General features: G+C 53.3%; 1 protein-coding gene across 4 annotated transcripts in view; it reads left to right on the forward strand.

The window, feature by feature from the left end:
* The first annotated feature begins 1,834 nt into the window (after positions 1-1,834).
* CERS4 (ceramide synthase 4) overlaps positions 1,835-24,060 on the forward strand; it is a 55,382-nt gene continuing 33,156 nt past the window's right edge. The window contains exons 1-2 of one of the 4 annotated variants that reach the window (XM_055371520.2): positions 1,835-2,016; positions 3,251-3,407. Coding sequence is in view for 1 of the 4 variants with exons in the window: in XM_055371519.2 (XP_055227494.1) it covers positions 17,479-17,618 (140 nt within the window). In the remaining 3 variants the exon portion in view is untranslated. Of the gene's footprint in view, positions 2,017-3,250; positions 3,408-16,891; positions 17,623-24,060 lie in introns of those variants that run through there. The other 3 variants (XM_063700937.1, XM_055371523.2, XM_055371519.2) reach the window with 3 other exon arrangements.

Here is a 24,060-nt window from a genome sequence, read left to right on the forward strand (position 1 = left end):
TAGAGTCTCACTCTGTTGTCCAGGCTGGAGTGCAGTGGCACGATCTCCGCTCACTGCAACCTCTGCCTCCTGGGTTCACGCAATTCTACTCCAGGCTAATTTTTGTGTTTTTAGTAGAGATGGGATTTTGCCTCGTTGGCCAGGCTGGTCTCAAACTCTTGACCTCAGGTGATCCACCCACCTCAGCCTCCCAAAGTGCTGGGATTACAGGTGTGAGCCACCGCACCCAGCCTCTAACAGATTTTTTTAAAAAAAGAAAAGAGAAGGCCGGGCATGCTGGCTCACGCCTGTAATCCCAGCACTTTGGGAAGCCAAGGCTGGTGGATCACGAGGTCAGGAGTTTGAGACCAGTCTGGCCAACATAGTGAAACCCCCGTCTCTCCAAATATATATATATATATATATATATATATATATATATATATATATATATATATATATATATATAAATTAGCCGGGTGTGGTGGGCGCCTGTAATCCCAGCTACTCGGGAGGCTGAGGCAGGAGAATCGAATGAAACCAGGATGCAGAGGTTGCAGTGAGCCGAGATCATGCCATTGCAGTCCAGCCCGGGCCACAATGCAAGACTCCGTCTCAAAAAAAAAAAAAAGAAAAAGAAAAAGAAAAAAGAAAAGAGAAACAGTGTAGCAGAGGGAAAGCCAAGTGCAAACTCCAGGAGTCTGAACTTGGAGGGACAGGTTCTTCCACACTTGCAACAGAGGTCTCCTGCCTCCCTGACCGCCCCGCCCCCCGCGCCCCTGTCTGTGTGAGGAAATCAAATCTCAGCTTGCCTAGGGCCCTGTGGCAGGGAGGCCCCAACTTCACCCCATGGGTCTTGGGTCTGCTGAGCTGAGTCAGAGAAAGGTTTATTATCCCCATTTTACAGAGGCTTATTGTCCAAAGGCGAAGCCACTTGCCCAGAGTGCATGCGGTGGGCCAGCGACTATGAAACCCCCTGGGGCTGTCCTCTGTTCAGGGATCGCCCAGGCTCCCTGCCCCTGCGCGCTGCTGAGACTGGGTCATTTTCGGTTCTACCAGGCAAGCGGGGGACCCAGCCCCCACTGCTGCTGCCCTCAGCCAAAACCAGGGCTGCGCCACCACCCACCCGGCCTATCTCCCATCTTATCTCCCCAGCTCTGTCGCCTGACCCCTGCACCCCACCAAATCGCAGCCTTTGCCCGGTGCCCTCACCGCCTCGGTTGGCCCCCGCGCGCGCCTCGGGCGAACCCCTGGACTGGCCCTCCAACAGGGCCCCAGACTCGGGGCACCCAGGGTGGCCGCTGAGGCCTGGAGAAATCTGGGCCTCCCCTGTGCACCATCCAACTGAGAGCCCCAAAGGCTCAGGGCGCCCCGGGAGTGTGGGGGTGTGGACAGATGAGCAGAGCCAGAGCATCTCGGGCAGAAGAGGGGACCTGGGAGGGGGCCGGGGAGACAGACAGCGAACAGGGGTGAAGCCGGGGCCGGACGGAGCGCGCAGCGGACAATACTGGGTTCAAAGGGGAGAGATAAGGCGCAGACTAGAAACGCTAGGCCGGACCCAGGCCAGGCGCGCCGCGGGGCAGAGATGGGCGGAGCGGGAACGGGGGCGGGGGCGAGAATGGGGGGGCGGGGACGGGGGCGGGGATGGGGGTGCGGGTGCGGGGTCGGGGGCCAGGGGGAGGCCTAGTTGCGTCGAGGGGGGCAAGCGCCTGGAGGACCCGGTGCCCGCTCCAGGCCCTGCCCCTCCAAGTCCCCCGCCCCCCGCCAGGCCCCGCCTCTCCAGGGCCCCAGCCCCGCGCCAGGCCCCACCGTTCCGGGGCGCGTGCCCCGCCCAGGCCCCGCCCCCACGGCCCCGCCCCGGGCTCCCCCCCACTCAAGCCTTTTTTCCCCTGCTGGGGGCCGAGGCCTGGCCGGGAGCAGAGTCCGGCTGCCTGGAGTGGGCGGCGCGTGTCTGCAGCTGCTCCGGGTAGCCCGCTAGGCGCGCCGTCCCCAGCCCCGCCGCCGGCCCTCGGTGCGCCCGGCCGCCTGCACCCCCAGGTAAGCGAGCACCCCGCGCCGCGAACACCGCCCCGAACGCCACCCTCACGGCGGTCCCCGGCCCCGCCTCCGCGGCCATGGCGGCCCCAGCCCGGCCCCCACTCGCAGCTGGGCTCCAGCCCCCATCACCCCGCCGGGGACTGTCCCCCTCGGGGCTTCCCATCTGGGCCGTCTCCCCGAGCTATCCGCGCTCCCCCACGAGGGCCGGGGCGCAACGGGTGCCCGAGGACGCGGCTGCGAAACGGGCTGGAGCGAGTAGGGGCGATCCTGGCCTCGTGACGCGGGGGAATCCGGATGTGTGAGCCGGGGGAGCGCCCCGTTTCCCCGACGTGCCAGGGCTGGGGACGCAGCTGGGGCCCTGGCCTCGGAGCCCGCAGCCCGGCCGCGTAGACGGCTTCTGAGAACCGCTTAAACACGTCATTCCAAGCCCGAGCTAACCCATCAGGCGGCCGGGGTGAGGTGGAGGTGCCCAGGCGGGAATAATGTCATTTGGCCTGGTTGGACCAGCCAGCGAGGGGTTTTTAGGCCCAGGAAACAGCAAGATTGTGTGGCAGGGCCCAGCCGGGAGTGTGTGCGGAGCAGAAAAGAGGCCAGCGTGGCTGAAACGCGGAGAGGGAGGGTCTGAGGTGGAGAGAGGTTGGCCGGGGCCTGGGAAGCGGCGAGAAGAGTGTGGAACCCGTTCTCGGGGCGGTGGGGACCAGGGAGGCTTGGAACAGCAGGTGCATGGCGTGATCGGATTGTGTCTTAAGAACATCCCGTAGCCGCTGTGGGTAGGAGAGATGGAGATACTTGGAAGGGGGCTTCTGGCTTGACCTGGCTGGAAGGTGTGATAGGAAGTGGGTGAACTGAAAATTCGCTTTGGCAGAGTAACATCGTCCAATTCTGTCTGTTTGCAAGTGGAGCGTGGGGGACCGATGTTTCTCCTGGGTAGTTAGGAGTATATAGAAGAGGCTTTCATTGCTGGGATGGGAGACTTGAGGAGAAGCTGCTCTGGGGGACACAGGAAGGTGGGCAGGGGGAGAGGCTGTTGTGGTTTGCAAAACCTACCAGATGGGGGAATGCTCCCATCGACTCCAGTCTGAGCTCAGGCAAGGTCTCAGGCATCTGAGCGCAGAGGCCAGGGTGACCCCACTGGGGCGACCTGGGTCTGTTATATGGGGATAGGGTTCCTGGACTGTGGAATTGTCTTTGAAGCCCTCGGCCTCCCCCAGCCTCAAATGGGTCTGCCTTCCAGGAGCAGCTGCTGTGAATAAACACAGAAGTGGAGCTGGGGGACTGATTAGAAGCCTCATTCAGTGCACCTGGGCCCCAGCAGGCCCAGCCAGGCGTGGAGGAAGAGGCATTGAGGACTTTCCTTACCTGTTTTTCCAGCTCACCCACTGTCAGCAGAGGTACTTTGAGCCTGGGGTGTGGGGGGTGGGGGGCGGCCTTGGTCATTGAACTGGCTGTAGGGCCCCCAGGGAAAGGTTTCTGAGCTTCAGTTTACCCATCTGTAAAATGGGTCAGTAGTATCTGAGCCTGGGAGTGTTCATGGATCAATGAAAGCCGAGGCTAGGCAGATCTCGGTGGCGGCCACACCCCTAAGGAACCGGGGAGGGCTCTAACGCCCGGTGGGAGTTCAGGGGGATGTATGGGCTTCCATTTTCTCCTCTGAGATATTCACAACGGTGTCCACCTCCTGACCCAGGGCTGTCTGCAGGTTGAATAAAGCGGTTGGCCCAGTGCCTGGCACAGAATGTCTTGGCTCAGGAGCCACTGGGATGCCTGTAGTTGGCAGCAGAAGTGGGCCCAGGTTCCCTCCTCCCACCCGTGGGATGGCACAGAAAGGCAGGTGCCTTGGGAGCTCACTGCCCTGTCCCCTTCTCTGAGCACCACAAGCTTCTCCCTTTCCGACTGGCTGGGCTTGAGCCTGACCACCCCCCGGCCCTGTCCTGCCACGTTGAGTTGAGGGCCTCCGGGCTACTGACTTCACCACTTCCTGCTTCGGTCTCTCCACCTGTAAAATGGGATAGTAGCAGTCATGACCTATAGGTAAAGAGCTGAACACAGTGCCTGGCTGGTTGTGAATAGTGCTAAACAGGCTATTAAAATATCACGACAATATCACAGAGCTGGAGGCTATTAAAATATCACAGAGGGGCTGGGCGTGGTGGCTCATGCCTGTAATCCCAGCACTTTGGGAAGCTGAGGCAGGCAGATCACCCAAGGTCAGGAGTTCGAGAGCAGCCTGGCCAACATGGTGAAACCCCGTCTCTACTAGAAATACAAAAATTAGCTGGGCGTGGTGGCATGTACCTGTAATCTCAGCTGCATGGGAAGCTGAGGCAGGAGAATCTCTTGAACCTGGGAGGCAGAATTTGCAGTGAGCTGAGATAGCACCACTGCACTCCAGCCTGGGTGACAAAGTGAGACTATCTCCAAAAAAAAAAAAAAAAAAAAAAAATCAGAGTCCTGCCTGGGGTCAGGGAGAGTCCAGAGGAGTCACCTGACTCAGCCTAAGGAGGAGTCAGGGAAGGCCTCCTGGAGGAGGTGACAGTTGGCTGGGTTGCTAAGGGTGAGGAGGAGTTAACCAGGCCAAGAAACCAGTGGGCAAATTGCAGAGGAGAGAAACTGCCAGGGTGCTTGGATGAAAGAACCACAAAGCCAGGGTTGTAAGATCCAGAAGAGGGGAGAGGAAAAAGGGCAGAGCCAGCCTGCCAGCCTCGAACAAGCATTTGGCATTATTTAGAGCTCAGGGAACAGACTGCAGGGGTCGAAGGCAGGAGCCTGGAGACCAGGATGGAAGGGACTGCACCAGGCCAGGGGAGTAATAGTGGGGCTGGACCAGGTGAAGGCGTGGACGGGTGAGACTTGGGTGGATCTTGGAGAGATATGGAGAGGCTGGGGGAGGGAGCAGCTGCTCATGGGGGAACAGCTTTAGGTGTAAGTCAGCAATCTGTTCTCAGCATCTGGAAATTGCCATGCCACGTACCAGGTGGTACGGTGTAGGATGGGCTTTAAAGCAAGCTGGGAGCTTGGGAGACAGCAGAAGGAGGGCAGAAGGAAAACCAGGAGTGGGTGGCAAGCTGGGAGCCAAGGGAGCTGGGGCTGTCATAGGAGGAAAGGGTCTTGAAACCCCTGTTTGATAATTCAGTAGCAGGCATCTTACTGTTTTTTTTATTATTATTTTTATTTTTTGGAATGGAGTTTCGTTCTTGTCGCCAGGCTGGAGTGCAATGGTGCGAATGGTGCAATCTCGGCCCACTGCAACCTCCACCTCCCAGGTTCAAGCAATTCTCCTGCCTCAGCCTCCTGAGTAGCTGGGATTACAGGTGCGAACCACCACACCTGGCTAATTTTTATATTATTAGTAGAGATGGGGGGGTTTCACCATGTTGGCCAGGCTGGTCTCGAACTCCTGACCTCAGGTGATCCACCTGCCTCGGCCTCCCAAAGTGCTGGGATTACAGGTGTGAGCCACCGCGACCAGCCCGTCTCACTTTCTTTTGTGGCTGCTCTTTACTAACCCTGTTCTCTTCCTCATGCCTTTCAGTACAAGCTCTTTTCTTTGCTTTTCTTTCTTGTTTTTGTTTTGTTTTTTCCAGACAAGTTCTGGCTCTGTTGCCCAGGCTGGGGTGCAGTGGTGCGATCTTCGCCCACTGCAACCTCCACCTCCCAAGTTTAAGCAATCAGCCTGGGACTACAGGCATGAGCCACCACACCTGGCTAATTTTTGCATTTTTTGTAGTGATTTTATAGAGTTTTGCCAGTTGCCCAGGCTGGTCTGAAACTATTGAGCTCAAACGCCTCAACCTCCCAAAGTACTGGGATTACAGGCATGAGCCACTGCACTCGGCTTCTTTCTTTTTTTCAAAGGCAGAATCTTGCTCTGTCGCTCAGGCTGGAGTGCAGTGGCATGATCATAACTCACTGCAGCCTCGACCTCCTGAGCTCAACCTCAGCCTCCTGAGAGCTGGGACCACAGGCATGCACCACCAGGCCTAGCTAATCGTTAAAAAAAAAATTTTATACAGATGGACAGGGGGGTCTTACTATGTTGCCCGGGCTGGTCTTGAACTCCTGGCCTCAAGCAAGCCTCCAGCCTCGACCTCCCAAAGCACTAGGATTATAGGCATGAGCCACCGTGCCTGGCCAAGCACAGGCTTTTCTTTGCCATCCTTGAATAGGCCCCTCAGACCCATCATGGCTCTGACCAGAGTAGCATAGAGAGGCCCGGCGCGGTGGCTCACGCCTGTAATCCCAGCACTTTGAGAGGCCGAGGCGGGCAGATCACCTGAGGTCAGGAGTTCGAGACCAGCCTGGCCAATATAGTGAAACCCCGTCTCTACTAAAAATATAAAAATTAACCCTGTGTGGTGGCATGCTCCTGTAATCCAAGCTACTTGGGAGGTTGAGACAGGAGAATTGCTCGAACCCAGGAGGCAGAGGTTGCAGTGAGCCAAGATCGCACTACTGCACTCCAGCCTGGGTGACAGAGCAAGACACTGTCTCAAAAACAAACAAACAAAAAACAGAGTAGCATAGAAGAGACCTTCCCCTCCCTGAGTCTGGACTTTATACCTTTGTTAATAGGATGCTGTCACACACACACACACACTGAACCGCCTGGAGCTCAGCTCAGCTTTCCCTCCCTACCCCCTCCTGGACTCCTAGAGACAGATTTTAATCCAGGGTCCCACGACACTGTGTCTGAAGAGTGATCATTTCCTATCAGCTATGCCCTGGGGACCCCTTCTGCCCTGTGCCTGGCCCCACTTTCCTCCCACCCCTGTCTGTCATTTGTTCATTCAGCACAGACTTAGGAAGTGTCTGCAGTGGGAGGCACTGGGGACAGACAGTGAGCCACAGGAAGCCTTACGGAGCTGATGTCCCCGCAGGGAGAAGGTGATGGGGACAAGGATGAGGCTTGAAGGAGCAGCTAGACATCTGGAGGAAGAGTGCTCTGGGCAGAAGGCCCAGCAGGTGCAAAGGCCCTGAGGCTGGAACAGGCATGGTGTGTTGGAGGAACGCAATGAGGCTGGGGTGGCTGGAGCAAACTAAGCAAGGAGTCATAGAGTAGAGAGAGGAGTAGATGAAGAGACTGAAGGTCCTTGGGAACCCCCAGTCCAACCACAGCAGACCCTGGAGAGTCCTTGCTCAAGGGGACTTGAGGGGTGAAAGGTTATGGGACCCTACTGCTTTTGCACGGTTACTTTGTCGTCCTGTATGTGCAGTGGTCACTTGTGCTGGGGTGCTCGAACCTTGAAGGCTGAGGAAGCTGGCAGGAGGAAGGAGAGGAGGACCACGCAGTGGCCAAGACTTCTCCTCCTCCCCTCCACACAATGGGGCTCAGCTGAACTGGGAGAGGGAAGTAGCCAGGGAAGGGTACTGATGAGCGTGTGGAAGCAGAGGAGATGAAGGGCAGTGGGGAGGAGGTGGGAGAGGGAGGAGGAGGAGAGGGAGGAGGAGGAGGAACAGGAAAGGGAGGATAGAGGAGGGGGAGGAGAGGGAGGAGGGGGAGGAGGAGAAAAAGGAAGAGGAGGGGGAGGACGAGGAGGAAGAAGCAACGGCAGCAGCCAGTGGGCAAGCAGCCAGAGCTGGATGGAGGAGCCAGGACGTTCTCAGATAGGTGATGGGGGAGCCCTAGGGATGCAGGGATGGTAGCCTCGATCAGGGGCCTAGAGGACAAACAGCAAAAGCCAAGCAGCAGGGCCAGGTGCAGTGGCTCACACCTGTGATCCCAGCACTTTGGGAGGCTGATGTGGGTGGATCGCCTGAGGTCAAGAGTTCGAGACCAGCGTGGCCAACATGGCGAAACCCTGTCTCTACTAAAAATACAAAAATTAGCCAGGTGCAGCGGTGTGTGCCTGTAGTCCCAGCTACTCAGGAGGCTGAGGCAAGAGAATTGCTTGAACCAGGGGGGCGGAGGTTGCAGTGAGCAGAGATCACACCACTGCACTCCAGCCTGTGCAGCAGAGCAAGACTCTGTCTCAAAAAAAAAAAAAAAAAAAAAAAAAAAACAAGCAGCGGGTGTGTCTGGGGGATGGGACAGCCTCTAGCCTGCAGTCGCTCCCTTCCCAGGCAAAAGAGAGAGAACTCGGTCCCCTCTCCCTGTACCCCACAAGAGCCTGGGCACCCTCCCCACCCCCACCACGAACCTGGGCTTCACTGGGAGGGAATTTGGACACTTGGATGCTGGAGCCTAGATCCGAGGTTCTGTTGAGCCATGGCACTGTGACCCGGACTGTCCCCTCCGTCCCTGTCCAAACTGGGAGGGGGCATCCCTTGTCCCTGGCACTTCTCTGTGATCTGGCAGGTATGATGAGCCACAGCAGGGACAGGGGAATAGGAGCTGGGCTTTTTAGGGTGATGGCACCCAGACAGTGACAGGACGGGAGGGAGGTGGTCCTCTGGGTTTTGTTTCTCCATCTGGGATGTTGGTGAGGGCAGGCATAAGCCACCTCTCTGTGCTTCGAGTCCAGGATGCCAGGCCCTGCCTCAGGGCCTTTGCACTGGCTCTTCCCCCTTTCTAGAATGTTCTATCATTAGGGCTTCCTCCCTCACCTCCCTACCTTCTCAGGGAGGGCTTCCTGACCTCCCTCTTTAAAATTGTAGCCCTGCCAGGCACCGTGGTCCACACCTGTAATCCCAGCACTTTGGGAGCCTGAGGTGGGCAGATCACCTGAGGCCAGGAGTTCGAGACCAGCCTGGCCAACACGGTGAAACCCCGTCTCTACTAAAAATGCAAAGATTAGCCAGGCGTGGTGGCGGGCGCCTGTAATCCCAGCTGCTTGGGAGGCTGAGGCAGGAGAATCACTTGAACCTGGGAGATGGAGGTTGCAGTGAGCCGAGATGGTGGCACTGCATTCCAGCCTGGGCGACAGAGAGAGATTTTGTCTTGGGAAAAAAAAAAAAGAAAATTACAGCCCCCACTGCCTGACTCCTCATTCCTTTTCCTGCCTTATTTTTCTCTCCACCTGACAATAACAAAACAAACAAATTATCAAAATGCAGGGCCAGATCAGGTGCTCATGCCTGTAATCCCAGCACTTTGAGAGGCAAGTTGGGCAGATCACTTGAGCCCAGGAGTTCAAGACCAGCCTGGGCAACATAGCAAGACCCCATTTCTGAAAAAAAATGAAGATATAGAGTCTTTGCCACTCCCTCATCTCCACCATGTCCAGAATATCGGCTCCATGGAGTGAAATTTCTTGTCTACTCTGTTCTCTGCTGGGATCCCAGTGTGTAGTTGGTATGCAGTGGGCACCCAATAAATGTGAAGTGATGCCAGCCATCCTGGGTCCTTATGGCTGCAGCCTGAGAGGTTGGACTTGGGGGGCGGATGGCGTTGGGGGTAGCGTACCTCGGGTGGCAGGTAACAGGCAGGTTCTGGAGACAGACAGGCTTGGGTCCAAGTCCCAGACTCTATTCCCTACTTTATGACTTTGGATGACTGCATGCCTCACTTTCCCCAGTTGCAAAGTACAGATGACAGAGGGACCTGGCACTTAACACATGTCAGCTTCCTGGGGACCTTGCTGGAGTCTGGAAGGAGCTGGGGGCCAATCTGGGTTTGTCTGAGGCCTCCAGAGGGTCAGACTCTGAGACAGGACATTTATGACTTTCCCACCCACTCCTGGAATTTTCCAGAAATGTGATGAAGAGCAAGGAGACGTTACTTTATTTCGGGCAGTCAGGACCCCTCTGAAAAGGTGACATTAGGGCTGGGGCCTGAGTGGGAGCGAGTGATGGGCTGAGACAGGAATTGGACTTGTTTACTGCCCTCCCAGAGACCCCTCATTCAGCGGGGAGACAGACGTGTCTTTGGGCAGTTACAAGGCAGATTAACCAGGGTACAAGGAAAACAATCAGAGACACTGAATGCAAGGAGAGGCTCCTTTTTTTATTTTTTTTTTGAGACAGAGTCTCGCTCTGTCGCTCAGGCTGGAGTGCAGTGGCGCAATCTCGGTTCACTGCAATCTCCGCCTCCCGAGTTCAAGCGATTCTGCTGCATCAGCTTCCTGAGTAGCTGGGATTACAGGTGTCCACTACCACACCTGGCTAATGTTTTTTTTTTTTTTTTTGAGATGGAGTCTCGCTCTTTCACCCAGGCTGGAGTGCAGTGACTCCATCTCGGCTCACTGCAAGCTCCGCCTCCCGGGTTCATGTCATTCTCCTGCCTCAGCCTCCCCAGTAGCTGGGACTACAGGCGCCCGCCACCACGCCTGGCTAATTTTTCTGTATTTTTAGTAGAGACGGGGTTTCACCCTGTTAGCCAGGATGGTCTCGATCTCCTGACCTCGTGATCCGCCCGCCTCGGCCTCCCAAAGTGTTGGGATTACAGGCGTAAGCCACCGCACCTGGCTAATTTTTGTATTCTTTTGTAGAGACGGGGTTTTGCCATGCTGGCCAGACTGGTCTCGAACTCCTGATCTCAAGTGATCTGCCCGCCTCATCCTCCCAAAGTGCTGGGATCTACATTTGGCCTTCTTTTTGTTTTTGCTTTTATTTTGAGACAGAGTCTCACTCTGTCGCCCAGGTTGGAGTGCAGTGGTGCAATCTTGGCTCACTGCAACCTTTGCCTCCCGGGTTCAAGCGATTCTACTGCCTCAGCCTCCCAAGTAACTGGGATTACAGGCACGTGCCACCATACCCAGCTAATTTTTGTATTTTTAGTAGAGATGAGGTTTCACCATGTTGGCCAGGCTGGTCTTGAACTCCTGGCCTCAGGTGATCTGCCCACCTTGGCCTCCCAAAGCACTGGGATTACAGGTATGAGCCACTGTGCATGACCAAGGAGAGGCTCTTGACCCAGGCTGGGAGTCTTCAAGGCTTCCTGGAGGCAGCCACAGGCAAGCTGCCCACTTGAAGGTTTAACCATGCCAGGCATCAGATAACGGAATGCTGAACAGTGATTTAGAGGGAGCGGCCCAGGCAAAGGCCTGGCATCCAGGAATGGCATCGGAGCAACATTCCTAAAATTGAAGCAGACTCTGGGAATCCACCCGTGGAGACCCTAGGCCAAGAACCTCGGAGTCAGGGTGGCTGCGGGAGAGCAGACAGGGAGGCCAGGACAGGGCAGTGGGCTTGGCCAGGTCACAAAGGCCTCGAATGCCAGGTCAGGAGCTACGGGGAGCCTCCCAGGAGATCTTGAGATGGGGAAGGGATAGGCTGGTACTCAGAGCCACTGCTGAGAGAGGGATGGACTCCATCTGTGCGTATCCCAGAGGAGGGGCGGTACTGGACCGTCATCTGAGAGGAAGTGCTTTGCCACCAGTTACACAGACACCTCCAGTCCTTAAAGGGACCATAGGTAGCCTCTGCCTCCCCACTGGGGGCCCTTCTCTGTGCCAACCCATCCAACCCAGAGGGCTGATGGAAGACGTGTGCTCTGCAGGGGCTCTCTGTGGCTTCTTGCTTCACTGGGTGGATGGGTATCAAGATGGTGACTTGAGGCTGGGCGCAGTGGCTCATGCCTGTAATCCCAGCACTTTGGGACGCCGAGGCGGGAGGATCACTTGAGGCCAGGAGTTCGAGACCAGCCTGGCCAACGTGGTAAAACCCCATCTCTACTAAAAATACAAAAATTAGCTGGGCATGGTGGCGGGCGCCTGTATTCCCAGCGACTTGGGAGGCTGAGGCAGGAGAATCACTTGAACCCAGGAGGTGGAGGTTGCAGTGAGCCTAGATCGTGCCATTGTACTCCAGCCTGGGTGACAGAACGAGACTTCATCTCCCGCAAAAAAAGGTGGTGACTTGATTTCACAGAGAACTCCAGCTGCCTGAGCCACCCTGCAGGATAGGAGCAGGCTCTGAGGTCCACAGTTTGCTACTGTCTCAACCCACTGCCTCCAGCTCCTCTGAGACCCAGGCAGGACTGCAGGCCCATGTAGGTTCAGATGGATGCCTGGAGGCTGGACACGGTGGCTTGCATCTGTCATCCCAACACTTTGAGAGGCTGAGGCTCAAGTATCGCTTGAGGCCAGGAGTTCGAGACAAGCCTGGGCAACATAGTAAGACCCTATCTCTATAAAAAATATATATTTTTAAATTAGCTGGGTGAGGGCTGGGCACAGTGGCTTATGCCTGTAATCCCAGCACTTTGGGAGGCCAAGGCGGATGGATCACCTGAGGTCAGGAGTTTGAGACCAGCCTGACCAACATGGTGAAATCCTGTCTCTACTAAAAATACAAAAAAATTAGCCAGGTGTGGTGGCACATGCCTGTAACTCCAGCTACTCAGGAGGCTGAGGCAGAATCACTTGAACCCGGGAGGTGGAGGTTGCCATGAGCTAAGATTGTGCTTCTGCACTCCAGCCTGGGCAACAAGAGTGAAACTCTGTTTCAAAAAAAAAAATTAGCTGGGTATAGTGGCATGGGTGCCTGTAGTCTCAGCTATTCGGGAGGCTGAGGCAGGGGGATCATTTGAACCCAAGAGTTTGAGGCTGCAGTGAGCTATGATCATGCCACTGCACTCCAGCCTGGGCAACAGAGTGGAATCCTGTTGTCTCTTAAAAAAAAAAAAAAAAATTTGTTAAGTGGATACCTGGGGACCCTGGAGCTCCACGGCTGCTGCCCTCACCCTGTTGTTTTCCTCCCTCTCGGATGATGCCATCTTAGAATTCCATGCCTGGAATTTGCCCACCGGCTCTCCTCGCCCTCTCCCACCCCTCGGCTGTGTGTCCCCATATTCCTGCCCAAGCAGGCAGTTCCCAGATCTACCCCAGATACTCATCCCAATCTGCCACCCCCACCCCTTGAAGACACCCTACCCGGACCTCAGCACCCCTCCCCGAGGCTCCTGTCTCTGCCACCCTCCACCTTCAGCCTCCCTATCTCTTCTTTTTTGGAGACAGCACCATGCTCTGTTACCCAGGCTGGAGTGCAGTGGTGCGATCTCGGCTCACTACAATCTCCACCTCGCAGGTTCAAGCGGTTCTCTTGCCTCAGCCTCCTGAGCAGCTGGGATTACAGGCATGTGCCACCATGCCCAGGTAATTTTTATATTTTTAGTAGAAATGGGGTTTCACCATGTTGGCCAGGCTGATCTGGAACTCGTGGCCTCAGGTGATCTGCCCGCCTCGGCCTCCCAAAGTACTGGGAATACAGGCATGAGCCACCGCGTCCAGCTGAGCCTCCCTACCTGTTCTGACCCAGCTTCCCCACTCAGGCTGTTGTCACCTGCAAGAGGCCAGCCAGCCTCTGAGTGACCTCCAGGGATGGGACAGCCTCCAAGGGCAGCCTGCGTTGCCAGGAGAACTCCCAGAATCGCTCCCTCCCGAAATCTCTGCCGCCTTCTCATGGCATCAAGGCTGAGGGCTTCTGTTACCACTGCTGTTTTGTGTTTTGTTTTGTTTTTTTTTTTTTTTCTGAGACGGAGTCTTGCTCTGTCGCCTGGGCTGGAGTACAGTGGTGCAACCTCGGCTCACTGCAAGCTCTGCCTCCTGGGTTCATGCCGTTCTCCTGCCTCAGCCTCCCGAGTAGCTGGGACTATAGGCGCCTGCCACGGTGCCCTGCTAATTTTTTTGTATTTTTTTTAGTAGAGACGGGGTTTCACCCTATTAGCCAGGATGGTCTCGATCTCCTGACCTTGTGATCTGCCTGCCTCGGCCTCCCAAAGTGCTGGGATTACAGGCGTGAGCCACTGTGCCCGGCCTGTGTATTTTTGTTTTTTTTTAAACAGAGACAGGGTCTCGCTATGTTGCTCAGGCTGGTCTTGAACTGCTAGGCTCAAGCAATCCTCCCACCCCAGCCTCCCAAAGTATTGGAATTACAGGTGTGAGCCACTGCACCTGGTTCTGCTGCTGTGTCCTTCAAGGCATGGTAATAGACACTTGCTAACCTCCCGTTGAATCTGGAGTGCCCAAGGGCCTGGGCTGGCAGCCTTGCCAACATCGGGAACTGGTCAAGACTGCACTTTGTTTTGTGTTCATTGTATTTGTTTTCATGGCTAGCCTCTGCACGTGATGCCAATGCTGGCTTGCTCTTTCAGGGAGAGAGGGAGGGAGAGAAAGTGTCTTCTGAAAATAAATGTATTTCGGGAAACAAACAATGTGAGCCTTTTAACTTCTTTTTTCTTTCTTTTTTTTTTTTTTGAGACGGAATCTTGCTCTGTCACCCAGGCTGGAGTGCAGTGGCACGATCTTGGCTCACTGTAACCTCCACCTCCCAGGTTCAAGCGATTCTCCTGCCTCAGCCTCCCGAGTAGCTGGGATTACCATGCCCACCTAATTTCTTTGTATTATTAGTAGAGACGAGGCTTCACCATGCTGAGGTCAAACTCATGACCTCAAGGGATCCGCCCTCCTCAGCCTACCAGAGTGCTGGGATTACAGGCATGAGCCACCACACCCAGCCTAAAATTTTATTTTATATTTACTTACTGACTTATTTATTTTTTTATTTTATTTTTATTTTATTTATTTATTTTTTTTGAGACAGAGGCTTGCTCTGTCGCCCAGGCTGGAGTGCAGTGGCATGATCTCGGCTCACTGCAAGCTCCGCCTCCCGGGTTCACGCCATTCTCCTGCCTCAGCCTCCCAGTAGCTGGGACTACAGGTGCCTGCCACCACGCCCAGCTAATTTTTTGTATTTTTAGTAGAGACAGGGTTTCACCGTATTAGCAAGGATGGTCTCAATCTCCTGATCTCGTGATCCACCCGCCTCAGCCTCCCAAAGTGCTGGGATTACAGGCGTAAGCCACCGCGCCCAGCCCTATTTATTTTTTTTTGAGATGGAGTCTCGCTCTGTCACCCAGACTGGAGTGCAGTGGCGCAATCTCGGATCACTGCAACCTCGGCCTCCCGGGTTCAAACAATTCTCCTGCCTCAGCCTCCTGAGTAGCTGGGATTACAGGCACCCACCATCATGCCCAGCTAATTTTTGTATTTTTTTGTAGAGACGGGGTTTCACCATGTTGGCCAGGCTGGTCTTGAACTCCTGACCTCAGGTGATCCTCTTGCCTCAGCCTCCGAGAAGTGCTGGGATTACAGGCGTGAGTCACTGTGCCTGGCCAGCATGAGCCTTTTTTATTTATTTATTTTTGTTTTTGAGACGGAGTTTTGCTCTTGTTGCCCAGGCTAGAGTACAATGGCGTGATCTTGGCTCACGGCAACCTCCGCCTCCTGGGTTCAAGCAATTCTCCTGCTTCAGCCTCCCGAGTAGCTGGGATTACAGGCATGTGCCACCACACCTGGCTAATTTTGTATTTTTGGTAGAGACGGGGTTTCTCCATGTTGGTCAGGCGGATCTTGAACTCCTGACCTCAGATTATCCACCCGCCTCGGCCTCCCAAAATGCTGAGATTACAGGTGTCAGCCACTGTGCCTGGCCAGCACGAGCCTTTTGAAGGAGAGCAGTGAGTGCCTCACAGCACAGGTGGAAGACGGACAGGTGGCCATGAGGGTGGTGGGAAAGCCTGAAACTGGAGCTTGGTTGTTCTCTGGAATCCTGGGTGCCCGGTCTCAGTTGAGCCTTTTACTCATTTGTACAGTCGGTGGACAGTTTCCTGCTACCCGTTGTGTGTCAGGTGCTGGGAAAATGGAGAGGTCCTAATCACCAGGATATGGGGGAAGATAGTTGTCCCTGGCTGGGTGCAGTGGCTCACATCTATAGTCCCAGCACTTTGGGAGGTTGAGGTGGGAGGATCACTTGAGGCCAGGAGTTTGAGACCAGCCTGGGCAACATAGGGAAACCCTGTCTCTGCCAAAAAAAAAAAAAATTAGCTGGCATGGCGGCATGTACCTTTAATCCCAGCACTTTGGGATCCTGTTGAGGCAGCAGGATCACTTGAACCCAGGAGTTTGAGACTAGCCTGGGAAACATAGTGAGACCTCGTCTCTACAAAAAAATTTTCTTTTTTAATTGGCCAGGCCGGGTGCAGTGGTTCATGCCTGTAATCCCAGCACTTTGGGAGGCTGAGAGGTGGGAGGATCACTTGAGCTCAGGAGTTCGAGACCAGCCTGACCAACATGTTGAAACCCTGTCTCTACTAAAAAAATACAAAAGTAGCTGGGCATGGTTGCACACGCCTGTAATCCCAGCTACTTGGGAGACTGAGGCAGGAGAATCACTTGAACCTGGGAGGCGGAGGTTGCAGGGAGCTAAGACTGCACCATTGTGCTCCAGCCTAGGCAACAAGAGAGAAACTCTGTCTAAAAAAACAAAGACAAAATTAGCCAGGCGTGGCAGTGCACGCCTATAATCCCAGCTACTCTGAAAGCTGAGGTGGGAGGATCAATTGAGCCTGGGAGGTCGAAACTGCAGTGAACCTTGATCATGCCACTGCACTCCAGCCTGGGCAACAAAGCAAGACCCTGTCTCAAAAACAAAAACACAAAAAACAGTTGCCGGTGGCTGGGTGCAGTGGCTCATGCCTGTAATCCCAGCACTTTGGGAGGCCGAGGCGGGCGGATCATTTGAAATCAGGAGTTCGAGACCAGCCTGACCAACATGGTGAAACCCCATCTCTACTAAAAATACAAAAAAAATTAGCCGGGCATCATGGTGCGTGTCTGTAGTCCCAGATACTTGGGAGGCTGAGGCAGGAGAATTGCTTGAACCTGGGAGGTGGAGGGTGCAGTGAGCTGAGATCACACCACTGCACTCCATCCAGCCTGGGTGACAGCAAGACTCCGTCTTTAAAAAAAAAAAAAAAAAAAGGCCAGGCACGGTGGCTCATGCCTGTAATGCCAGCACTTTGGGAGGCCAAGGCGGGTGGATCACGAGGCCAGGGGTTCGAGACCAGCCTGACCAACATGGTGAAACCCTGTCTCTACTAAAAATACAATAATTAGCCGGGCGTGGTGGCACGCGCTTGTAATCCCAGCTACTCAGGAGGCTGAGGCAGGAGAATCGCTTGAACCTGGGAGGCGGAGATTGCGGTGAGTAGAGATTGTGCCACTGCACTCCAGCCTGGGTGACAGAGCGAGACTCCATCGCAAAAAAAAAAATAAAAAAATTGTTGCCCCAAAAGTTCTGAGAAAGATGAGGTAGGAGAACCCAGGAGGGGAGTGTCCCCTAACCCAGCCCAGCGGTGATTGGTCGGCCCTCCTAGAGGAAGTGTCTGTTGAACAGAGTCGTGAAGAGCTGGGAGGAATTTGGCAGGCTGAAGGGAGGGCATTACTGGTAGGGGAATGGCATGTGCCAAGGTCCATTTGCTGGGGAGCACAGTGCCAGGCCAGTGGGAGCACTTGCAGGATTCAAAGCTGCGGGTCTGATTTGCAGGCAAGAAGAAAGACCTGGGTGCTGAGTGGGGAGGCGGCCACCATGATTCAATCAAGAAATGGGAGCCGTGGAAATCGGGTAGAGGGGGACTGTCGCGGGAAAGACGGACGTAATCGTAGGGCTTAATGAGGAGCTGAGTGCCGAGAGGGTGTGAGATGGAGTCAGAGATGACTCTCAGAATTTTGTCCCTGAAGACTGGGTGGAGGGTGGGATCTTGGCCAAGAAGCCAGGGGAGGAGGAAAGAAGGCTCTGTGGGAAATGACTTCAGCCCTGACGTGTCTGGACAGCGCGCAGACGGGAGGTATTGGGGCAGCAAGTTTGGCTTTGGCGGGATGGCGACCTGGGAGCAGCAGAAATCTGGAAACTGACAGCATGGACGTGCTGGCCGCAGCTTCCAGGCAGGTGAATTTCCCAGGGAGAGCAGATGGTGTGAGGGGATCCAGGACTGGCATACTTTAGGGAGAAAAACCAGCACAAATTAGAGAAAACAGCAGAGAGGAGGGGAACCAGGAGGTCATGATTCTGGGAAGGAGGGATGGACAAGGGGAGGAGACGCTACTAGAGGCTCCCAGTTTCATGCTTAGAGGAATTGACCACTTGGGATTGGCCATGGGAGGCTGCGACTGATGGCCAAAAGCCAAAGGCTGGAGTAGTAGGGTGGGGACAGAGAGGTGGCAGTGGACAGTGAATAGAAGCAGGAAGGCAAGTCCTGTTTTCCAATAATTCTTTTTTTTTTTTTTTTTTTTTGAGACGAAGTCTCACTCTTGTCCCCCAGGCTGGAGTGCGCAATGGAGCGATCTCGGCTAACTGCAACCTCCGCCTCCCGGGTTCAAGTGATTCTCCTGCCTCAGCCTCTCGAGTGGCTGGGATTACAGGTGCCTGCCACCAAGCCCAGCTAATGTTTGTATTTTTAGTAGAGATGGGGTTTCTCCATGTTGGCCAGGCTGGTCTCGAACTCCTGACCTCAGGTGATCCACCCACCTCCGCCTCCCAAAGTGCTGGGATTATAGACGTGAGCCATCGTACCCGGCCGTGTTTTCCAATAATTCTGAGGCTACTGCTGATGAGCTGAGTGTCTCTGGGCCCATGTCTGTCTGGAATGCCTGGTGCCACAGAGCTGGGGTCAAATTACTGCCTGGCCATTTGTCAGCTATGTGACCCTGTGTAGGTGATCCGGCATGTCTCCAAGACTCAGTTTGTTCATCTGTGAAATGAGAATGGTGACCGGGCAAGGTGACTCACGCCTGTAATTCCAGCACTTTGGGAGGCCAAGGCGGGCGGATCATTTAAGTACAGGAGTTCGAGACCAGCTTGGCCAACATGGTGAAACTCCATCTCCACTAAAAAATGCAAAAATTAGCCAGGTGTGGTGGTGCATGCTTATAATCCCAGCTACTTGGGAGGCTGAGATGGGAGCATCGCTTGAATCCGGGAGGCAGAGGTTGCAGTGAGCCGAAGTCACACCACTGCACTCCACTCCAGCCTGAGTGACAGAGCAAGACTCTGTCTTTAAAAAAAAAAGAATGGTAACAGTATCTTCCTCAGGGTGTGACTGATATTTCCAATGCAGGGAGGTAAGGGCTTGTCCCTGGGTAAGCGTCTGATGGATAATACCTGGGATGGTACCAACGCTATTGGTCACTGGTGCCTTAGGATAATCCTGGTGTGGGTGTGGGCAAAAGCCTGCTCTCCCACAGAACAGTCTGGCTTTGCACCTGCTTGGCCCTATATGAATCTACCTCCATGTATGCTGTCACCAGGGAGCAGCACAGGGGCCCAGCCAACAGCTGGTGGGAGGAGGGGCAGATGTTAGAGCAGGTTGAGTGAAGGAAGGATCCCATCAGAGCATAACCCAGATTTCACAATTATCTCCACCCTGGAAGGTGGGCAGGGACATCACCAAAGGGGCTGATCTTGATGGAAAATTGGTTTCTTGGCCCGTGTAGTGGCTCATGCCTGTAATCCCAGCACTTTGGAAGGCCGAGGTGGGCAGATTGCTTGAGCAAAAGAGTTCAAGACCAGACTGGGCGCGGTGGCTCACGCCTGTAATCCTAGCACTTTGGGAGGCTGAGGCAGGCGGATTGCCTGAGGTCAAGAGTTCGAGACCAGCCTGGCCAACATGGTGAAACCCCGTCTCTACTAAAAATACAACAATTAGGCCAGGCGCAGTGGCTCACACCTGTAATCCCAGCACTTTGGGAGGCCGAGGCAGACGGGTCACCTGAGGTCAGGAGTTCGAGACCAGCCTGACCAACATGGAGAAACCCTGTGTCTACTAAAAATACAAAATCAACTGGATGTGGTGGTGCATGCCTGTAGTCCCAGCTACTTGGGATGCTGAGGCAGAAGAATTGCTTAAACCTGGGAGGTTGATGTTGCCTGGAGCCAAGATTGCACCATTGCACTCCAGCCTGGGCAACAAGAGCAAAACTGTCTCAAAAAAAAGAGAACTGGTTTCTTAAGTAGTGAGGTGGGGGTAGAGGGCTCCTTCCCTACCAAAAATGCCCCCTCTCCTGTATCAACCCTGTCTCCTGTATCAAACACACCTTCAGTGGAAATCTTTTCATTTTCATGTACTATAATTTTCTATTTAAAAAGTCATCCTTAATATATATACATACACTGGAATATGATTCAGGTTTTTTTTCTTTTTTTTTTCCTTGAGACAGAGTCTCACTCTGTCACCCAGGCTGGAGTGCAGTGGTGCGATCTCGGCTCACTGCAACCTCTGCCTTGATCTTGGCTCAAGCAATTCTCATGCCTCAGCCTTCCAAGTATCTGGGACTTACTTGGAAGTAAGCTGGCCACCACACCTAGCTAATTTTTGCATTTTTAGTGGAGATGGGGTTTCACCATGTTGCCCAGGCTGGTCTCGAACTCCTGATCGCAAATGATCCACCCGTCTCAGCCTCCCAAAGTGCTCAGATTACAGGCATGAGTCACTGCGCCCAGCCTGATTCAGCCTTAAAAGGGAAGGATGTAACATGTCATGTGGGTGAACCTTGAGGACATTATGGTACATGAAATAAGCCAGTCACAAAAGGGGAGATACTGTGTGATTCCACTTATATGAGGCCCCTAGCGTCACCAGATTCACACAGAGAGAAAGTAGAATGGTGGGTGCCAAAGGAGAGGGAACAGGGAATTATTGATTATTAGGCATGGATTTTCAGGTTTTTGTTGCTGCTGTTTTGAGACGGAGTCTCACTATGTTGCTGGGCTGGAATGCAGTGGCGTGATCTCGGCTCACCGCAACCTCTGCCTCCTGGGTTCAAGCGATTCTCCTGCCTCAGCTTCCCGAGTAGCTGGGATTACAGGTGCCCGCCACCACGTCCAGACAATTTTTGTATTTTTAGTAGAGACGGGGTTTCACCATGTTGGCCAGGATGGTCTCGATCTCTTGACCTCATGATCCGTCCATCTCGGCCTCCCAAAGTGCTGAGATGACAGGTGTGAGCTACTGTGCCCTGCCAGAGTCTCATGATCCGTCCGCCTCGGCCTCCCAAAGTGCCAAGATGACAGGTGTGAGCCAACGTGCCCTGCCAGAGTTTCAGTTTTACAACATGAAAGAATTCTGGAGCTGGATGGTGGTTATGGTTACACAACCATGCGAAATATTTAATGCCACTGAACTGTATCATTAAACACAATTAATGGTAAATGTTGAGTATTTTACCACAATTTAAAAAATTTTTTAAATATGTCAGCCGAGCATGGTGGCTCACACCTATAATCCCAGCCCTTTGGGAGGCCTAAGTGGGCAGATCACCTGAGGCCAGTAGTTTGAGACCAGCCTGGCCAGCATGGCGAAACCCCATCTCTACTAAAAATATAAAAAAATAGCTGGGCGTGGTGTAGGTGCCTGTAATCCCAGCTACGCAGCAGGCTGAGGCAGGAGAATTGCTTGAACCCGGGAGGCGGAGGTTGCAATGAGCTGAGATCCCGCCGTTGCACTGCAGCCTGGGCAACAAGAGCAAAACTCCGTCTCCAAAAAAAAATTTTTTTTTTAAGAAGTCACCCTTAAACCCACTCCTTATAAAAAAAAATCAGTGAAGGCCGATCATGGTGGCTCATGCCTGTAATCCCAGCACTTTGGGAAGCCAAGGTGGGAGGATCACTTGAGGTCAGGAGTTCAAGACTAGCCTGGCCAACGTGGTGAAACCCTGTCTCTCCTAAAAATACAGAAATTAGCTGGGCATAGGGGCACATGCCTGTAATCCCAGCTACTTGGGAGGCTGAGGCAGGAGAATCACTTGAACCCCTGGGGCGGAGGTTGCAATGAGCAGAGATTGCGCCATTGCACACACCAGTCTGGGCCGGTGAGGCTTCATCTAAAAAAAAAAAAAAAATCCATGAATGCCAGGTGTGGTGGCTCATGCCTGTAATCCTAGTACTTTGGGAGGCTGAGGCAGGTGGATCCCCTGAGTCCAAGAGTTTGAGACCAGCCTGGCAACATGGTGAAACCCCATCTCTACAAAAAATTAAAACAGTAGCTAGGCAAGGTGGTGCACACCTGTAATCCCAGCTACTTGGGGAGCTGAGCTGGGAGTATCACCTGAGCCCAGGAAGTGGAGGCTGCAGTGAGCTATGATCAGTAAAACACAAGACAGGTTCACTGGCTCCCATCCCAACCCGGACCAGCTCCCTAGTATAACAACTCACATGAATGTGGACTATACCCTTAGAGCCTTCTTCTTCTTTCTTCTTCTTTCTTCTTCTTCTTCTTCGTGTGTCGCTCTCACCCAGGCTGGAGTTCAGTGCGATCCCAGCTCACTGCAACCTCCGTCTCCTGGGTTCAAGTGATTCTCCTGCCTCATCCTCTGGAGTAGCTGGGATGACAGGTGCCTGCCACCACGCCCAGCTATTTTTTTGTATTTTTAGTAGAGACAGGGTTTCACCATGTTGGCCATGCTGGTCTCGAAATCCTGACCTTAGGTGATCTGCTGCCTGCCCTGGCCTCCCACAGTGCTAGGATTACAGGTGTGAGCCAACATGCCCAGCCTTTTTTGTTTTTTGAGAAAGGGTCTCACTCTGTCAGACAGGCTGGAATGCAGTGGCATGTTCAGGACTCACTATAGCCTCAACCTCCCGAGCTCAAGTGATCCTCCTGCCTCAGCCCCTAAAGTAGCTGGGACTACAGGCGTGTGCCAACACACCCAGCTAGTTGTTATTTGTTATTGTTGTTGTTTTAATCTTAGTAGAGACAAGGTCTCACTGTGTTTCCCAGGCTGGCCTCGAACTCCTGAGCTCAAGTGATCTTCCCGCCTCAGCCTCCCAAAGTGCTGGGGTTACAGGTGTGAGCCACCATATCTGGCCTTACAGCCTTCTTCTGTGTGTTTATGTGCATATATGTAGCCATAGGGAAAAAAATCAAAATCCTTTGGTGTTCTTTCTTATTTTTTCAAATATTTCACCTGCCCCATTCTCTTTCCTTTCTCCTTCTAGTACTCACATTGCATGCAAGTTAGACCTTTTTTTTTTTTTGAGACGGAGTCTCGCCTGAGCTGGAGCGCAGTGGTGCAATCTTGGATCTCGGCTCACTCCAGCCTCTGCCTCCCAGGTTCACATGATTCTCCTGCCTCAGCCTCCCGAGTAGCTGGGATTACAGGCATGTGCCACCACGCCTGGCCAATTTTTGTATTTTTATTAGAGAGAGGGTTTCACCATGTTGGCCAGGCTGGTTTCAAACTCCTGGCCTCAAGTGATCCGCCCAATTCAGCCTCCTAAAGTGCTGGGATTACAGGCGGGAGCCACCGTGCCCAGCCATAAGTTAGATCTTTTGATATCATCCAGAAAATACCAAGGCTCTATACACTTTCTAAATTGAGGTAAAATATATGTAATATAAAATTAACCATTTTAAACATGTTTAAGTGTGCAACTTAGTAGTATTCAGTACATTCAAAGTGTTGTGCAACCATTACCACTATCCATTTTTACTTAAACTTTTTTCTTCTCTGTTCTTCAGTTTGGATATTTGCTATCAATCTGGCTTTAAATTTGTTAGCACTTTCTTTTATCATCTCCAATGCACTATCAAGCCCACACAGTGCATTTTTAAATTTCAGATTGTGTATATTTTTAAGTTTTAGAATTTCCATTTGTTTTTTGTTTTGTTTGTTTGTTTGTTTTTGAGACAGGGTCACACTCTGTTGCCCAGGCTGGAATGCAGTGGTGCAATCACAGCTCACTGCAGCCTCAACCTCTTGGGCTCAAGTGATCCTCTTGCCTCAGCCCCCCAAGTAGCTGGGACTACAGGCTTATGCCACCACGCTCAGCTAATTTTTGTATTTTTTGTAGAGACGGTGTTTCACCATGTTGCCCAGCTGCTCTTGAACCCCTGAACTCTAGTGATCCAGCCACCTTGGCCTCTCAAAGTGCTGGGATTACAGACATAATAGCTGCCTCAAAGACCTTTCTGCTAATTCCAACATCTGGGTCACCTCAGAGCCAGTCTCCTTTAACTTCCTTCTTTCCTGAGCATGGGCCATGTTTTCCAATTTTGTGAGATGTCAAGAAATTTTGGATTGAGTGCTGGACGTTGTGGAAGATATGTTGTAGAGTCTCTGGATTCTGTTATGTTCCTTTGAAGAGCAATGATTTTTTAAAATTTAACTATTTTTTTATCAGGCAGTTAACCTGGCTGGACTCAGACTCCAAAGTCTGTTTCTCCTGTGGTGGGTAGCAGATGAAATCTTGGCCTAGTTCTGTTAGCCTCAGCAGGGCTAGTTGGAATACGTTCAATATCCATGGGCTAAGAATCAGCAAGAGATGTACACAGACTTTTAATGTAGAATATGGGGCTTTCCATCTCTGGCTCTTTTCTTTTTCTTTTTCTTT

The sequence above is a fragment of the Gorilla gorilla genome, chromosome 20, assembly GCF_029281585.2.
Source record: "Gorilla gorilla gorilla isolate KB3781 chromosome 20, NHGRI_mGorGor1-v2.1_pri, whole genome shotgun sequence".
Lineage (NCBI taxonomy): Eukaryota > Metazoa > Chordata > Mammalia > Primates > Hominidae > Gorilla > Gorilla gorilla.